Consider the following 16,021-nt stretch of genomic DNA (forward strand, 5'->3'; position numbering starts at 1 on the left):
TCTATGCTCAGAGCAGTCTGGTGTGGACATGTGTAGAGAGCCTGTGTAATGGAGCTCGTAAATTGTTAGCATTTTGATTAAGTTAAGACATTTTGACTGAGTTTTTCCATTGAGGAGAGGGGGATACATGAAGGATAAAAGGAACTGATGTAACTGGCTGACAATGCACACAGACACAGCTGTGTGTTTTGCGTGTGTAAGCATATGTGTATTGACTAATCCTGTTTGTGTATGTATGAATGTAGTGAACTGGCATCAGCACAATTACTGTATCACAGATTGTGTCTCCCAATCCTTGAGTTTGATGCTTTTGTTGTTTGACACACACATCCCATCAGTACTTATGAAAATTGCTGAGCTCTGGAAAAATAATCCTTGCATACTCTCTCTCTTGCTCACACACACACACACACACACACACACATCATTACTTACTTGTTCTCCTGGCAGTCCCATTGGCCCTGGATAACCTTTAGGGCCCTTAAATATGGAATAAAACACAAGGAAAAACAATCAAACAACAAAAAATGCTTCACTAGGACTGCTAGTGAATCATTTGAGGGAGCAACTGCAGAGTTTGTTGTCCTCACTGTACATCTCAATCAAGCACTATATTTTATTTGTGTGCATCCATCCCAAAATGAGACACTTGAGGGATGGTCATGGATCTAGGAATATCCTCTTTCCTGCAGCCAGCAGTTTGGTACCACTCTTAAGGTCCAGGGTCTTGTTAATGGCCTGTGATGTCATTTTGGGGCTGGCAGGTAGTCATAACACAGTATGTGACATGTGTGTTTTTACCCACCAGTGGGGACACAACTGACCTTAAAACAATAAAATACATAAAGTCAAATATTCAAATAAAAAGCAGTCGGCTATATCCCAGGCTTAGGGGTTTCAATAATCTTGCTTCTATTTTTAAAACTTAGAACATTATTAGGTAATAACAACAAGATGCTGCAGGATCTAGGTTATCCCTATTACAGAGAAAATGACTCATTAAAGCCACATTATTCAATTTGTCATGTAGTGTTTCTGGCTACCAGTCCGTGACCCATTTCGGGTCCTGACTCTTTTGCAGAGTACAGCATGGGTGAGGTTTAAAAAAAAAAGGAACTCTAACACATTTAAAACATTAATGCTTTTTGTAAAATGTACACAAAAGTCTATGAAAAAGCGATCTTTGAGGAGAAGTCAACGCATTCTAATCCACAGTCAGTTTTGTACTACAGCCAAATCCCACATTTAGTTAAATAAGCACTTCTTTGTAAACTAAACAGGATTTATTATTCGGTAATCAGAGCTTTTCTTCTCTATTTTTCCCTTGGATGTGATTATCAACAACAGATGTTTACAGCTCTAAAGCACAAGGTCAGGGCCGGGTCAGTATCTTTTTGGGGCAGTGAGAGACCTTTTTGAACTGTGCCATAGATTCTGTAATGTGCTTTCCTAGGTTGTGACACATGAACCTTCACACTCAATAAAAGGCCCACTTGGGGGTAAAGAGCATAGGCCCTGAGTCAGTCATTTCCTCTGAAAATACTTGACGGGGCACCGTTAATGTCCTGGTATATTAAGTTCAGCTACTGCAAACACAGGGATGGCCTCCTGGGAGGCAAGGTGAAGGCCAGCTATGCGGAGACCAGACTCAAAGCTTCAATAAGAAGCTACCTGGACAACTGGGACAACTGTGTAGACATGGCCATCTAGGTGGCAGGGCGACGTAATATAGCGGATACAGAGTCTGCTCTGCTTCAAAAGGCCACAAGTTTAGTTCCAGCAACAGCCATGTGCCTTTTAGCACAAGACATTGAATTCGTGTGCAATAAATTGCTCTGGATTAGAGCGTAAATAGTAACCGGAGTTAACAGTTATACAGGGTACAAATGTGTGTGTGAATACGTGCAAGTTGGTGGACACTGGGAAAATGTCCTTGAGCAATGCCCATGAAATCCTTCTTCCTTTGGCATGACAATTGCTGACCTGAGAAGGCATGGTATATTGTGCATGTCATTGACCCCTTGACCCTGGGCAGGGTGCCTTTCCTCTTTTGGATGACCTTTAACTTTGACCATAAAGCCTATGAGGTTTAAGCAACATAGCAACACATCCCATCCAGCTCTGAAGGTCTGACTGAGAGAGAGGGGCAGCAACACAGAAATACAAAGAGACAGAGATATGAAAAGATAATGAAGGAGAGGACACAATCTGAGGTAGATAGATTAAGTAAGAAAGGAGAATTAGCAAGAAAAGCAGACATATATATTTTTCTCTATCAAAATAGAGACTGAGACTGGGAGACAGGCAGAGAGCAGGGTGGGCTGTGGGCCGTCTCTGAGTAACCTAATACTGACCACATTAAGGGCCTGTTGAGGCCTCAGCTCATGTCTGTGGTTAACACTTGGGGGAGAATACAGTGGGAACACTGATACAGCGTGTGTGTGTGTGTGTGTGTGTGTGTGTGTGTGTGTGGTGATTACACACAAATATTCACTTGAATGAGAAAGTGTGTCCAAACTTTTGACTGGCACTGTATGTGTTTGCATGTATGCATACATTTAAACCAATTTCTAACTTGTGTTTGAGAATTTAAAGATCTTCAGTATCCACTGCTAGTTTAAGCAATTTTACACAAGCAATTTAACAAACTGAATCGTACCGGCAGTCCTGGAAATCCATCCGGACCAGGCAGACCTGGTGGACCTCTGTCACCCTGTTGGAACAAATAAAAGAGAGAGTAATTCACAGCACCATCAAAGGCCAGATATATTTTATTAAAAATTGTTGATCTCACTGCAAAAGTTTTAAAAAGGCATTATAACAATAAAAAATATAACAATAATTGTACACTTAAGAGCAGCATGTTATAAAAAGTAAATTCATCTTATTGTTTCAGGTCTCCTACATTCATCCTTTAGCATCAATGTAAAATATTTTAATGTTTATCACGAGCAGGAAAAAGTAGCTGATTTTTCACAGATGATTTAGATCGACAGTTCAAAGGCAACTTTATGCTTCAGACTGTGTCTACCATCTATTTATATTAAAGAGGTCTTAACTAAACTTCTTCAAAACAAAACCATATGCTGCGATATTTATCTCCTCTGAAAGATCAGACATGTGAGTTGAGAAGGTAAGTGGAGATTAGAGAGAGCATATTAATGCAGACAAACATGCCAATAGAGGGATAAAGATGCAATGTTTAAAAACAAAAATGAAATAAAAATGAAAGACTCACTACGAGGAGTGACGAGAGGTCTACAATAATATGTGAAGATTACATCGGGATGCAGTCGGATACATATAGTGGACACATAATGTTTGTTTAGTTTTAAGTTAAATTTAGAGTTAATCTGGGTATACCAGAATGATCTGGAGGACGATATTACACTTTCCCACAACAGTCCTTCTTAGGGGATTTCTGTGAGTGTGCAGAGCATTAAAACTTGAAAGAAGAAAGACACTTTTGGAGCTTAATTAGTTCAAGACATTTCGCAGGACTTCTCAGCAAAATCATTATTGTGATGATGTTTGACATGAAAGAGACAAGGATGGAGAAAGAGACCAGCTGTTGTGAAATCAATGATAACAGAGTGAGTCAGAGATGCAAAAAAGGGGTTTTTAGAAATAGTGGTTGAATAAATGAAACAGGCTGAGAAAGAGTAATATTTAACCTCATTCATCTACCACAAATTTATACAGATAACCCATTATGAGATAACACTCATAAATACATCTTCCATTTTACACAAATCATCAATAGTCCAGTTGTTAATAACCTTTTAAGGCATATTTGTTAAATAATCATTATTGCTTCATATAACCCATTATACTGTATGATTGAAACCAACAATTATTCATAATTTTCACAATATTTGTCCCAATTCATCAATAAATACAATGAAGGACACAGAGAAAAGCTGTGAGTGAGCATAGACTTTGTCAGGTGATAGACTGATGTTGTGAAGACTGGATGTGAATCCAACTCAGCTAAAGTGTCTCAAGAGAAGTATCACTGACCAAGGGGAGTAAAGGCTTTGAGACAGGCAGGTGGGAACATAAGAGAGGAAAAGAGGAAAAAAAACAAAAGACTGGAAGGAGAACAGAGAGACAGGGAGCCTGACATAGATCCCTGTGGTGGATTCCTTACCTTGTCTCCTGATGGAGCCTGACCTGGAGACAGTCCAGGGTCCCCTTTTGAACCCTAGGTTAGAGAGGGTCAAAGGGTAAGGACATCTTCAGCAACCCAAATTTATTTCAACTGTATCAGTCACTGACAACAAAAGTTAGTTTTTTTTTCCTACTTAACTTTCAATACTTCTTTTATTTTTTATTTTTTTTACTTTCTGGATAGAGTCATGGAATTTCTTTACATGAGCAGGATAAATAAAACCTTGGCTACATCTAATGACATTTCCATTTCAGTTTATTTTCTTTCTTTCTCAAAAATTTGGACTGCTTTTCTCATAAACCCATCACTTCCTGTTGCAAAACAGATCCCTTTATACCATTAAGTAAGGAAAATCTTTCAAAAATCCTAGCCAAGTGGTTTTCAAAACATTACAAAGTAGCACAGAAGCTGGGAGATAATCCTCCTGATATTAGTCTCATTTGTTACACTAATGTCACAATGTTCATTTGATAGTGACAACATGATTTATATACAGTATACAGTATATCCATATGGTGGCATTACAAAGCTTTCACCAATAGTGTTTTTGAATACCAAAACATGATGAGATGACTGAGAAGTGAAAATACATGTTTTGAATTCAAATGCACAATATTTAATTTTTGCCGGTAGGGGTCTCTCAATCAATCAATCAATCAATCAATTGGTAACACAAGATGGAGTTTGATGTTGCTGTGAAGTAGCGTGGGATCATGGGAGTTGTCTTCATTGTTAAACAGCCAGCTTCTCCGGGTTAGGATTACTTCAGTTAACATTGTTAAGGATGTTTTTACCAGGAGCAGAATTATCTGCAGAGGTCTCCTCCACTCCAGAACAAACAGACCCGGTGATTGAAACAGGTAAAAACACTGAATAAAGCAGTTTCACGTAAAAAAAAATCAGTGTTTCTCCAACGCTGTTTGGTGGGCACAAGATTTCCGGGAGGGGCTGCTAGCGAGCTGCTGCTAACGTTTTCTCAGCTTGTTTCTCTGATAACTTAAGATCCAGACATCCAATAACAAAAGTCCTTCATACGGTTAAAACATATAGTTAAACACAACCAGAAAAAGTTTATTGTAAAAATGTGGCTTAAAAATCAGTTTATGACAACCACGACACCAATGTATTATCTTATATGCATATAATTTTTGGTGGATGCCATTGTGGCAGACAACCACAACGCCAATGCATACATCTTGTGTGCATACACTCAGTTGTATAGGGGGTATGACGCCATTGACAGGCGACCAAATGAAATGGAGATTAGGGATAATGTAAATACACAAATCAACAAAAGATATAACATAGGTCTAGTCGTTTTTAGACATTTTAATGTGGAATAGTTACATACCATAGCTTTAAAATTAAACACTACATGCTTTCTACAGTATTACGGCTATTTCCAAGCAGCAACCACTGTGGCTTTGTGTAGCAGACAACGTGGAGACACTTTGAGATGCAGTTCCTCTAATGGCAGCAAAACAATTCAACTGTAGTGAAGTAAGCTGGGAAGATCCCCAACCTTTCCAAGAGCTGATGTTAGGAGCAGTTATGTGGCAAGCGGTAGAATTTGCCACTTACTGGTACTCTGCAGTTGTGGCTCCAAACAACTGACAAGATGGCAGCAGGCATAAAAAAAAACTCACAATGTTCCTTTAGAAATCTATAGGTGAAGTCACAGAGGTTACTGAACATCTACATTTTTCTAGGGTCTATGTACAAAATGTGGTGAGGAAATTTGTATGTGGAACTGAGAAACAGTTTGTTCCATACATGACCCTACAAGCCTACAAGAGATAGGTGTGTGTTTTGCAATAACAGTAAGAGACATTGTTGGAAAGCACCATGCACACTGACAAAGATTACCAGACTCTGTAAGTATGTGTGAGAACCCTTTGTCTTCGAATTATCTACTGTTGCTTCCAGATAACTGTCTTTTGTTCATTGATACTTTAAGCCTGTTTTAAAATCTACAAACCTTTATACAGATACAGATATTTCAGTTTACTGCATTTACTGCAGCTTCAAGAGGACCCTTCATCATTTAGTATAATTTGCATTACATGCAGTTCTTTTTATATAAACCACTGATTTAGAAATCATCATAGATTTGGGGTCCTCATTCCTGCACAGTGACCAAGCAAGACAGTAACACTTAACAACAAAGTAGCATTGCCTTTGAGGATCCAGACCTCACTCAGTTTCTGTGTCATCACAGACCACATGTGCTCCCACAAGGCAGAGAACAAGTCCAAGAGTCTGCCAGAATGGAGCTGATGTTAAGTGCATTTCCACAGAACAGCAATATCACATTTCAACAGCGAGAAGCCTCAGGGCTTTTCTTTCCAAAATGATGTGGATTTAGGCCATAAAATCTTTTCTATTGTCATACATCTAAAAATGAAGTTTAACTAAAACATCTCACCAGATGTTGCTGCAGCTATAGATGTGTTATAGAATGCCAAATCAGCAATGTTAGGAGACAACTACATCATTTCAACATGACTACCTACCTAATCTGAGTTGTTGCTGTCAACACTGTAAATGCCACGGTCAGGTGTTGTTGACTGGTTGGCAGGTCCAGTGTGGCAGAAAATATATCATTCTGTACACTTCAAAATTTGCTCTGAAGGTTTAAAAATGTGGCACATATGTGATAGTAGTAGTGATTTGTAATACAGACATCTGGATATGAGACGTATTATCTAAGATTTCACAACATATTTTCTTAGTTGGTTCAGGTGTGAGGTGCTTAATTTCCAGCTTATTTAGGTGATGCTAAGCCATGTTTGACACCTTAGACCCACATATACTCCTCAATAGCTGTCTATACCTACTCAAAACAGGTATTACCTACTTGGATTTTGAGGATTATATTCCCATAGTTTTGACTGACAGTCACTGAGGCATACAAAAGCTTGGGGGTGGGAAGGAGAAATCCTACCACAGCATAAAACCAGGTTACCTTTCTGTTTGAAAAAAGTCAGCAGTGCATGAAGCAGATTGAAAGACTCTTTTAAGTCCTGCAAGCACATAACAGCCATAATATTTCAGACTGGGCTTAAAACACATGTCAAGTTCAGCATCAAGGACCTCTGTTAACCAAACCAATTTCAAAAGGAGATGTTTTCCCAAACTGAGACAAAAGAGTCTCTCAGTCCCGATTCCACCTCCACAAAGGGGTTGGGGGTCTGAGAATGACTCACCAACAGGTCACCATGGTATTAAATACACTGATTTTGGGTTTGTGTGTGCACACATAGAGATGTGGGTGTACAGGCTGAGGGAACCGTAGGCCAGCAGGTGGCCCAGAATGTTATAATAACCAATTGGTGGCCTTCAGCCAACAGTACACAGTGTCCCAGCAAGGTCAGAGGTGACACAGAACAAATCCATCTATCTCCCTGTGCTGTTTGATTAATCAAGGAGGAAAACGAATTCCTCTCTTTATGCGTGTAGGGTGAGGTAGGCTGAGAGATCATTATTCATGAGAAGTATTTTCGTTAATTTATCTCATCTTTAGTACAATGCTATCTACAATTCTAAGTAAGGAGCTATCCTCTTAAAACCAAGAAGTTTCACATCAAAAGATACAACGAAAGGCACTCTGTGGTAGCAAGTCAGGACCACAGTCACCACAACCATCTGCATGGAGCTGCCCACATCCTTGCTCAGCTGTTTCAATGTATCCTTTGCATCTGGTCTCATGATGGGAAAAGCTTACCAGAGATTTCATTTTTTCCCTTTATATTGTAGTCAGTGACTATGTTTACATGCACAAAATATTCCGGTTTTTGCCCTTATTCCGAAAAGGACAATATTCCTACAAAGCTGTGTACATGGCTATTAAAATGAAAATGCCACTAATATGCCTGTTTACATGCAGTCTTGCATACTCTGATCAAAATGGTGATTTTTTTCAAACTGTTTCAACCGTGTGAACCTCTTTCATTTGTTCAGCTACTTTCTTGAAAAGGTTTGGTGCTGCGATATTTGTGCATATCCAAAAATCTGTTGATTTCCAAGTCTTTCAAAATGTTTAAATGTACGTGTATGTCTCCTACCGACCAGAAATGTGGGCTTTTCTTTTGGGCATGCATCTCTACGCCACCCTTGAAAATTGTTGGCTAGTTGGTTTGTTTACAACACACAGAGCTGACTGTAAACAGGCAAGAGACCGTGTGTCACAAACTGCACTAAAAAACCCAATTGGGACGCATATTTTGAATGCACTGTATACATGTCCACAGAAAGCTCCTAAAACCTGGATAATATCGTTATATACCAAATCAGAAAATGCTACATTCGGAATAAAGCCTAATTCTGAATATCCAAACAGAATATGCCGTTTACATGACCTGATTCAAATTCGGAATACTGTCATATTCAGAATAATAGTGGAATATTAGTGTGCATGTAAACATAGTCAGTGTCATGGCTAATGAGCCGAGACTAACGCGATTATGCCCTGTGGTGAAAACCAGTGTAACAACCATCTGGGCAAAGGGGTATATCATTTGGCCACCAACCACCCATGTCTGCTCCATTCTTCCATGGCACACTGTGACAACACACTGGCTCATTATTATCACGCATGCCTACATCTGGCAGTGTCTGGTTTAATCCCACTTGCACATGCTCTAAACAGCAGAAATTGGCTCTTCAGGGGGAAAACCAGTCAGTCTCTGCTATAATTAATGCCATCTGGTAAAAACTTTAACCACAGCAGATGATACTTGTGAGAGTGTAAGTGTGATTATACATGATTTAAATGAAAAATCTGTGACCTGGTGGCATCATTACAACATTGTCTAGTAGGGCAAGCAACAAGAGTGGCAGAGGTCTGCAAACCTGGTCCTTCAGGCCCTGAGAGGCTTGACAAGTTCAGGCAAGGCTCTAGCACGATTCAGTATTATTACATATCGAGGATGTGTCAATATTAAACTTAAAATGACACACCGATTACAACAAATACAGGTAATTTTGTCTTTATCTTGCTTCACTACACACACACACCACTCTGTGCCAGACACTATCCCCTCCTAAAAACACATGTGCAACAGGAGTGACAGCAACAGGTCCCAACTTGTCAGCTAGCATTAGCTAATTTTTTTGCTTTTGTCTATGATGGTTATTCATGGAGAATATAAATAGCAAAATATGTAGGAGAGAACTTTTAACACTTTCCCAATTTGCCAGGCTCTAGAGGTCCTGTCCTTTGTGGATCTACCCGATTGTCATAGATATGAATAATCTTTGAGAAATTGCTTTTGTCAATGTATGTTGTTAGATTTGATTAAATGAGTAACCGGTTACTGATTTATTGTTACTATTGTTTTAGATTATGCAGTGGGAAGAGATTTAAAGGTATTGTCTGTATGTGATAACTGGCTGACTAATAGCCGATGTGAAATACATTACCACTATTTACACTGTTCATATATTTTTCTAGTTTATGAAAAGACTCTGTGTACAAATCAGTGAAGAAACATAAACACATGCAGACAGATCATATATCATATATAATATGATTATATATGTCTTTCTAATAAATAAAAAAAAAACTGTATACACAAAACGGTGAAGAAAGTAAGTGCGTGTAGGCTGACAATAATACTGTATTCCTATAACCAGAGTCTGGTTATTTGCCCATCCAAGTGAGGAGATGGCTGTCAATTACAAATTATCAAAACAGACACATTTATCAGAAAGGAGTCAAGTACTTGACTTTAATTAAGATACAATGTCCTTTGATTTTTTGTCATTTTTGTAATGACCTTGGCCTCTCTCTCTCACTTCCATCTTTCTCATGATGAGCAGGCCAGTCTGCACAATGACATTAAACTTCATCAGTATGGGGAGAGACCCCTTCCTATGAAATCCTCATTTTACTGTACAATAACGACTCCTAAACCCAACCAATTGTACCATTATAAACAATGGTGCAATCACATTTATCACCACTTTAAAGACAGGAAATAATAGGGATATGAAAATACATGACTTTGAAGACTCTGGGTGTAGACCGCCATAATATACAATCAACCATCTGGTTAAAGAGCGAAATGTTCAGATTTTCTTGGATTTTATAACAAAATCACCTACCCAGTTTCTTGATAACACAGTCTGATGAGTTTCACCATTATAGTTAAACTAGAATCTGTGCAAAGTTATATTCCAGCATGGGTTTGCATTAACTACTACTCATTAAAATCTGTTTTTTCTTTTCAAATTATAGACGTCTTAGTTCCCGACCCACCTCATCAATCAGTGTATGCATGAAAAACAATTTTAATATACCCAAAGGACATTTTCCAACTAATAACTTATGATCCCATGTCTGTCTGTGCATTCCCCGGAGCTTGATTAAGCATGCTATCAAGTGTGTATGTTATTGTGACTTGGTACGAACCTTTTGATCAAGCACAGACCTAGAACATGTCATGCTACAAGAAAGTAGGTCACACAATTAACTAGCCATTCATGTTTAAAGAAAGTTTGTGCGTGACCTTGTCAGCAAAAGACACAGCATCGGCGCAAAACATATCTTAAATGTACAACTTAATATAGTACTGTTCTTTATCAAGTGTTTTAATAATTAATAGTAGTTATAGAACATTGTTGGAAAGCCCAAACCACAATCAAGCACTTCACTGTTTGCCACTGGATCAGCAGGTTCACTTCCATTGATATAGGGTACAGGCTGATCTACCGAATAAAGGACTGTGGGAGTAGAGTATGACATTGACCATCCCTGGCTTTGGCTTGTGTCTTAGGCTCCCTAAGGCTCGCTCTGATGAAACTCATCTGTCTCATCCCCCCAACAGATACTAACCAGAGCCCTGTCTGGCACTCTCAAGAAGCTGATTATGTCTCTCTCGACTATTGGAGATGGCACTCACCTTGGGCCCAGGTGGTCCGGGCTGCCCTGGGTTTCCGTGTGGACCATTGGGACCCTGAAACAGATGCATACAGAAAGAGAGAACACAGATAAGCTTACTGTGTACTGTTAACGAGTGCTAACAGCTCAGTATTAAAGATGAGTCATATGACAAATGCCAGCTGCAATATGAATTAAGGACAGATAACATGAAGATGTGCTTGTGGACTGAAATGGATGGTCTAGAATTAGTGAATGCTACAGTTTCTTTAGAATCACATTTTTCTATCATATATTCTTAAAATTAGGGCTGGGCAACATCACCTAAAATCAATATCATGATTAATTGTTGCATTTACCTCAGTTATGACTGATTACATCTTATTACACACACCTGTGCACATTCATTCTTGTACTGAACAGACAATCATGGATTATGGCAGAGTAATATTTAATATATTCAGTAGTTAAGAACACATTCAGGTATTTGCTAAAACAGGAAAATCAAAGAAAAACAAACCCTGTTTGACATTAATTGTAGCTATCAAAATAAGCAATATCATAAATAAATTTGAATAGCATGTGGTGTTGACCAACACCACATGTGTCAGCGATTGCACAAGCTGCATTTCTCCAACATTTGAGTCACTTCGTCTATCTGAGTAATACTCGACACACATGGTTAATTACATCGCCTAAAACTGCTAAGTAGAACTTGCTACGTCTTACTACGAAATGAACCCACACTGGAAACTCTGAGTGTTACTATGCCTGTAGGGTTTTGTTGTTGTTGTTCAGGTGTATGACGGGGGTACAGTAGGTGGCAGCCTGTAAGAAGGAATGAATAAATCCAACATATCCATGTGACTAAAATTAGGTCAATATAAAGTCATAATGTTGGTTTTGATAACTTCTGGATTCATTTCCCAGCCCTACTTATAATTAGCATAAATAGTTTATTGTATCACATTTGTTCTCGGTGCACCAAAGGTATTTCATTCCTTGAACATCACAGGTATGCAATGAATGTACAACCACACATGCACAGACACACACAAGCACAATTATGCCTGCAACTACATGTGCACTTTGATATGCACATGCGCACGCACACACACACACACACACACACACACATACACACACACACACACACACACACACACACACACACACACCATAAATACACTACATTCCTTCACATCTGTACCCCTGCTGCTTGCAAGCCAGGCTTCCTCTGCACTACAGCCAAGGGCCAGGAAGAAGGATCTCTCTCTTTCTCATTTTTAATGTCAGTAATCAGAGCCTGGTTTCCCCAAGAGCATATTGCCCATAGAAAATAAATGAATGTAATGCTTTTGAAGTCATAATTTTGTTGGAAATTTAGGTAAAAAATACTATTAAAGTGTCATAAGGGAGTTTTAACTTTTGACTTGCAAATCCCACATTGATCAACATTGACAAAATAAAGCAAATTCTATAGGATTCATTGCATTGTGGTAAATGATAGCCAAAGAAATCCTGAACAGTGACAAAAGGTCACTTAATTGCAAAATGGCAATGCAGCAATAAAAAAAATCACTGCAGCTCGTTCACAAAATACCCGACTGACTGTTACCAGTCACCATCTCAGTACTTAAAATAGACACCTTTGGGGACAGCATGCAATAAAAGAACTTCTAAAGCAACTTTTCCACGACAAACACCCACACAAAATACTGTGCCCTGGTTCAAAGTCTGATATCACTAACAATTAGAGGCAGTATAATAGGTCTGCTGCTCTGTGCTGAGACAGCAGAGACATAACCACAGCCCTGCACACTGCCCTCAGCTTCCCACCACATAATGATTCCAAGCCTCCTTCTGTCTCTGCTTTATGAATTAGAGGCAACCATGTGCTTTCCAAGCCTTTGACTAGGAGACATGTTTTACCCTATATCTACTCTCTCTGTCTTCTAGCCTGTCTTCCTGTCCATCTGCCTTCTATAGCCGCCCTCGATCATAAGAGAAAGGAAGCAAAAGGGAACCACTGCTACATTTTTATGTTATGTACACACAACTACACACACTCTCACAGACACATACATATAATATACACAGAAGGCACTCCCACTCATGCACATAAACATATACTATCCACATTTTCACATTTTAATAAGCAATGATTTGTCATGATAATTATTTGGACACTTGAGAGTCTTTGTCGGAAGCAAGTGTTCAAGTATTAGTAATCAAAAATTAAGTTAATTTGATTGCATCCTGTCTTCTAAAAAAGACTGATGCACTGTAGATATTTACATTCCCTGCATTAAATTAGCCCTGATGATGTTGCTGTGCAGAGTAGAGCTTCTACAAAGACCAAGAGTGAACTATTTATACACCATTCACATACCACATCCATTTAGTAAAATGTGTCTTGTTCTGTTTAAAGATGCCTTTAGGGCCTGTGGTATGATCGCAGCATTGCATCATGACAGCCTTGGCAGTTGCATATGGTGTAGTCTCAAGATCAGAGTGAAAATACAGCCTAGGCCGCCACTGCCGCTGCTGCTTCTGCTGCTGCTTCTGATGCTTCTGCTGGTTGCATCTGGTACTGTTTGGTCACTCAAACTTGATGCTCCAAAAGTGCTGACGAGTAAAAAAACGTTGCCTACATCCTAAGAGCACACTATCTCATTGTCATGCGCCTTTACAAAGCAAGACTTGTTCCTGACCTTAATCGCGCTAACCACAAACATGTCTGTCATCACCTCTCCCTTGACAGTTGCGGCTGGATTGTAACCGTAAAGGCAAAACACATAGGCCAGTGCTTGCTGCTGACTGCCACAACAAAAGATGACAATACAATGGTCATACAGTATTTCAATATGTCTTCACTGACTGTGTTAGTGTTGTTGATTAGCCAGCTTACTGACTTTAACCTGACCTTAAACTCTCGGTGGTGACTCTGTGATCAAACCACAATACTTTCTGTGCTATGATGACCCCTGTAGAGAGGCCAGCTTTCAACAGATGTTATTATGGTCTGAATCTAAGCAAAACAGCACTTTTTGTGCACAGTTGTCTTTTCTTCTGTTTTCTGTCTTCCATTATCATTATCTAGGAGCAGTTTACCCATTAAAATTCTCGGTACCGATATACAGACCTCACTAAATAAAGTAGTTCTTCTACTGCATGAAGATAAAAGAAGACACCTATCTGGTAGTTACAAAAACACTCTATTTCTCATTTAACTTTTCCTTAATTGTATCCAACTTTTACAAACAGTCACATGGTCAAAATGCCCCTTCTGATCAATACAGTCCACCTCCCCTACCATATACTGCCTTTGTACCAACACCTTTGTGCAGATTACTCACCCGAGAACCTCTTTTTCCTGAAGGACCAGGTAAACCAGGGGGACCGGGAGGACCCTAGATTAGAGAGACAGAGGGACAGGGAGTGAAAGAAAGGAAAGTTGTAGAGACAGGGAGAGAGATAGAGGGAGTGAAGGGGAAAAAGAAATGAGAGATAGGGTATGTTAATGGCAAGCAATAACATGCAGTTCACTGTCCAGGCCTCCAAAATGATGAGTACTGTATGTGCTATATTTATGTAAGAGCTATGAAGTTCAAAGAAGGGAGCCAAGTGTTTTCAACTAAGAGCTCTATTAGGAAAGCTCTCAGCAGAAGGGTCGAGTTACATTCTCAAGATGAGACTGACACCACTAGCCTTTGGTCAGCCGATGGGATTGACATAAACCTTCTTCATGGACAGAAGATAGCATGAAGCATACAGAACAACTGCATGTCATGTTCTGGTTGATGCAAGATGTAAAACAAAAATCACATCAAACATTTATATTTATGCTAAACCACACTGAGTCCATTTTTGTTTGTGTTTTGCTAGGAAAATACTCAATTTAAAAAAAAAGTATCTTTTTTGGTCAAAATTAACTTGGACATAAGAACTGTGACCCACAATATCTAAGAATTTTGTAAAAATGATTTTATAAAGGGACATTTAGCAATAATATTAATTTATCACCAACTTTAATCACAGTGATACAACACAAAAGGCTTGTACAACATCTCTTACAACACTTCTTCTCATCTTAATAAATGACTTCAACATGGTTGATTCCCGAAGTCTAGTCAAAGAGAAATAAACAAAAACAATAGGAAGATAAGCTTAACTTGAAAATTGCTTAACTTGATTATTTTTTCCTTGTCTTGATTGAAAACAGAATAATATGTAACACTTGGTGGAATGTATTAGCTGGAACACTGAAATGACTTGATGCATAAATTGAGTAAGAAAGATAAACATTATCTCACATATCTTTGGAAACCAAACCAGATTGAGGGAAAACTAGCTCTGTTGGATGCACTTGTGACAGTGTGTTTTAATAAGCTTGCTTTGCGTAAAGACAAAATTTCTCACTTTTAGTTGCAGGTTCAACATTTTAAAGAGCCTAGGATACCCACATTCACTGCAATACATAAACACAATCTTCAGGGGTAATAAAGGATTTTGTATTGGCAATTCCATCCATAATTTATGCTGATGAATTATAATTGCTGCCAGCTTATTTTTTCTAATGAATGACTTCTTACAAATGCACTGGCTTGTCAATTCTGATCATTAGTAAGAACACATGTTTGTTACTGACTTGGTCTCTTCCAAAATATGTTATGACAAGACTCATTTCTCTAAGAAAGGACAGTTGAACTCATTTTAATATGTCAAACATTACTAATGGGAAAGTTATTATCAGATATAGCAGGACACAATAATTCAATTAATTAATTCAAGTGGATTAATACTAATTAAATTAAATTGAAAGAATAAAGAGATTACACATTTGAAGAGTGATGTCCTTTACTAGATAACATTAAGGAGTCACTGTCCTATTACGATTGGAGATGGACAAATTTAAATTTTGACCTAGTGGCACAAAATGAGAAGTCAGATAATCACCAAAATCACAG

General features: G+C 38.6%; 1 protein-coding gene across 2 annotated transcripts in view; it reads right to left on the reverse strand.

The window, feature by feature from the left end:
* LOC121900806 (collagen alpha-1(XXIV) chain) overlaps positions 1-16,021 on the reverse strand; it is a 99,753-nt gene that overhangs the window by 60,323 nt on the left and 23,409 nt on the right. For both annotated transcript variants that reach the window (XM_042417345.1, XM_042417344.1), the window contains 5 exons: positions 14,411-14,464; positions 11,074-11,127; positions 4,151-4,204; positions 2,660-2,713; positions 436-480 (listed from right to left, as the gene is read on the reverse strand). In XM_042417345.1, coding sequence (XP_042273279.1) covers positions 436-480; positions 2,660-2,713; positions 4,151-4,204; positions 11,074-11,127; positions 14,411-14,464 — 261 coding nt within the window. The remainder of the gene's footprint in view (positions 1-435; positions 481-2,659; positions 2,714-4,150; positions 4,205-11,073; positions 11,128-14,410; positions 14,465-16,021) is intronic.

This window comes from Thunnus maccoyii, chromosome 7, assembly GCF_910596095.1.
Source record: "Thunnus maccoyii chromosome 7, fThuMac1.1, whole genome shotgun sequence".
NCBI lineage: Eukaryota > Metazoa > Chordata > Actinopteri > Scombriformes > Scombridae > Thunnus > Thunnus maccoyii.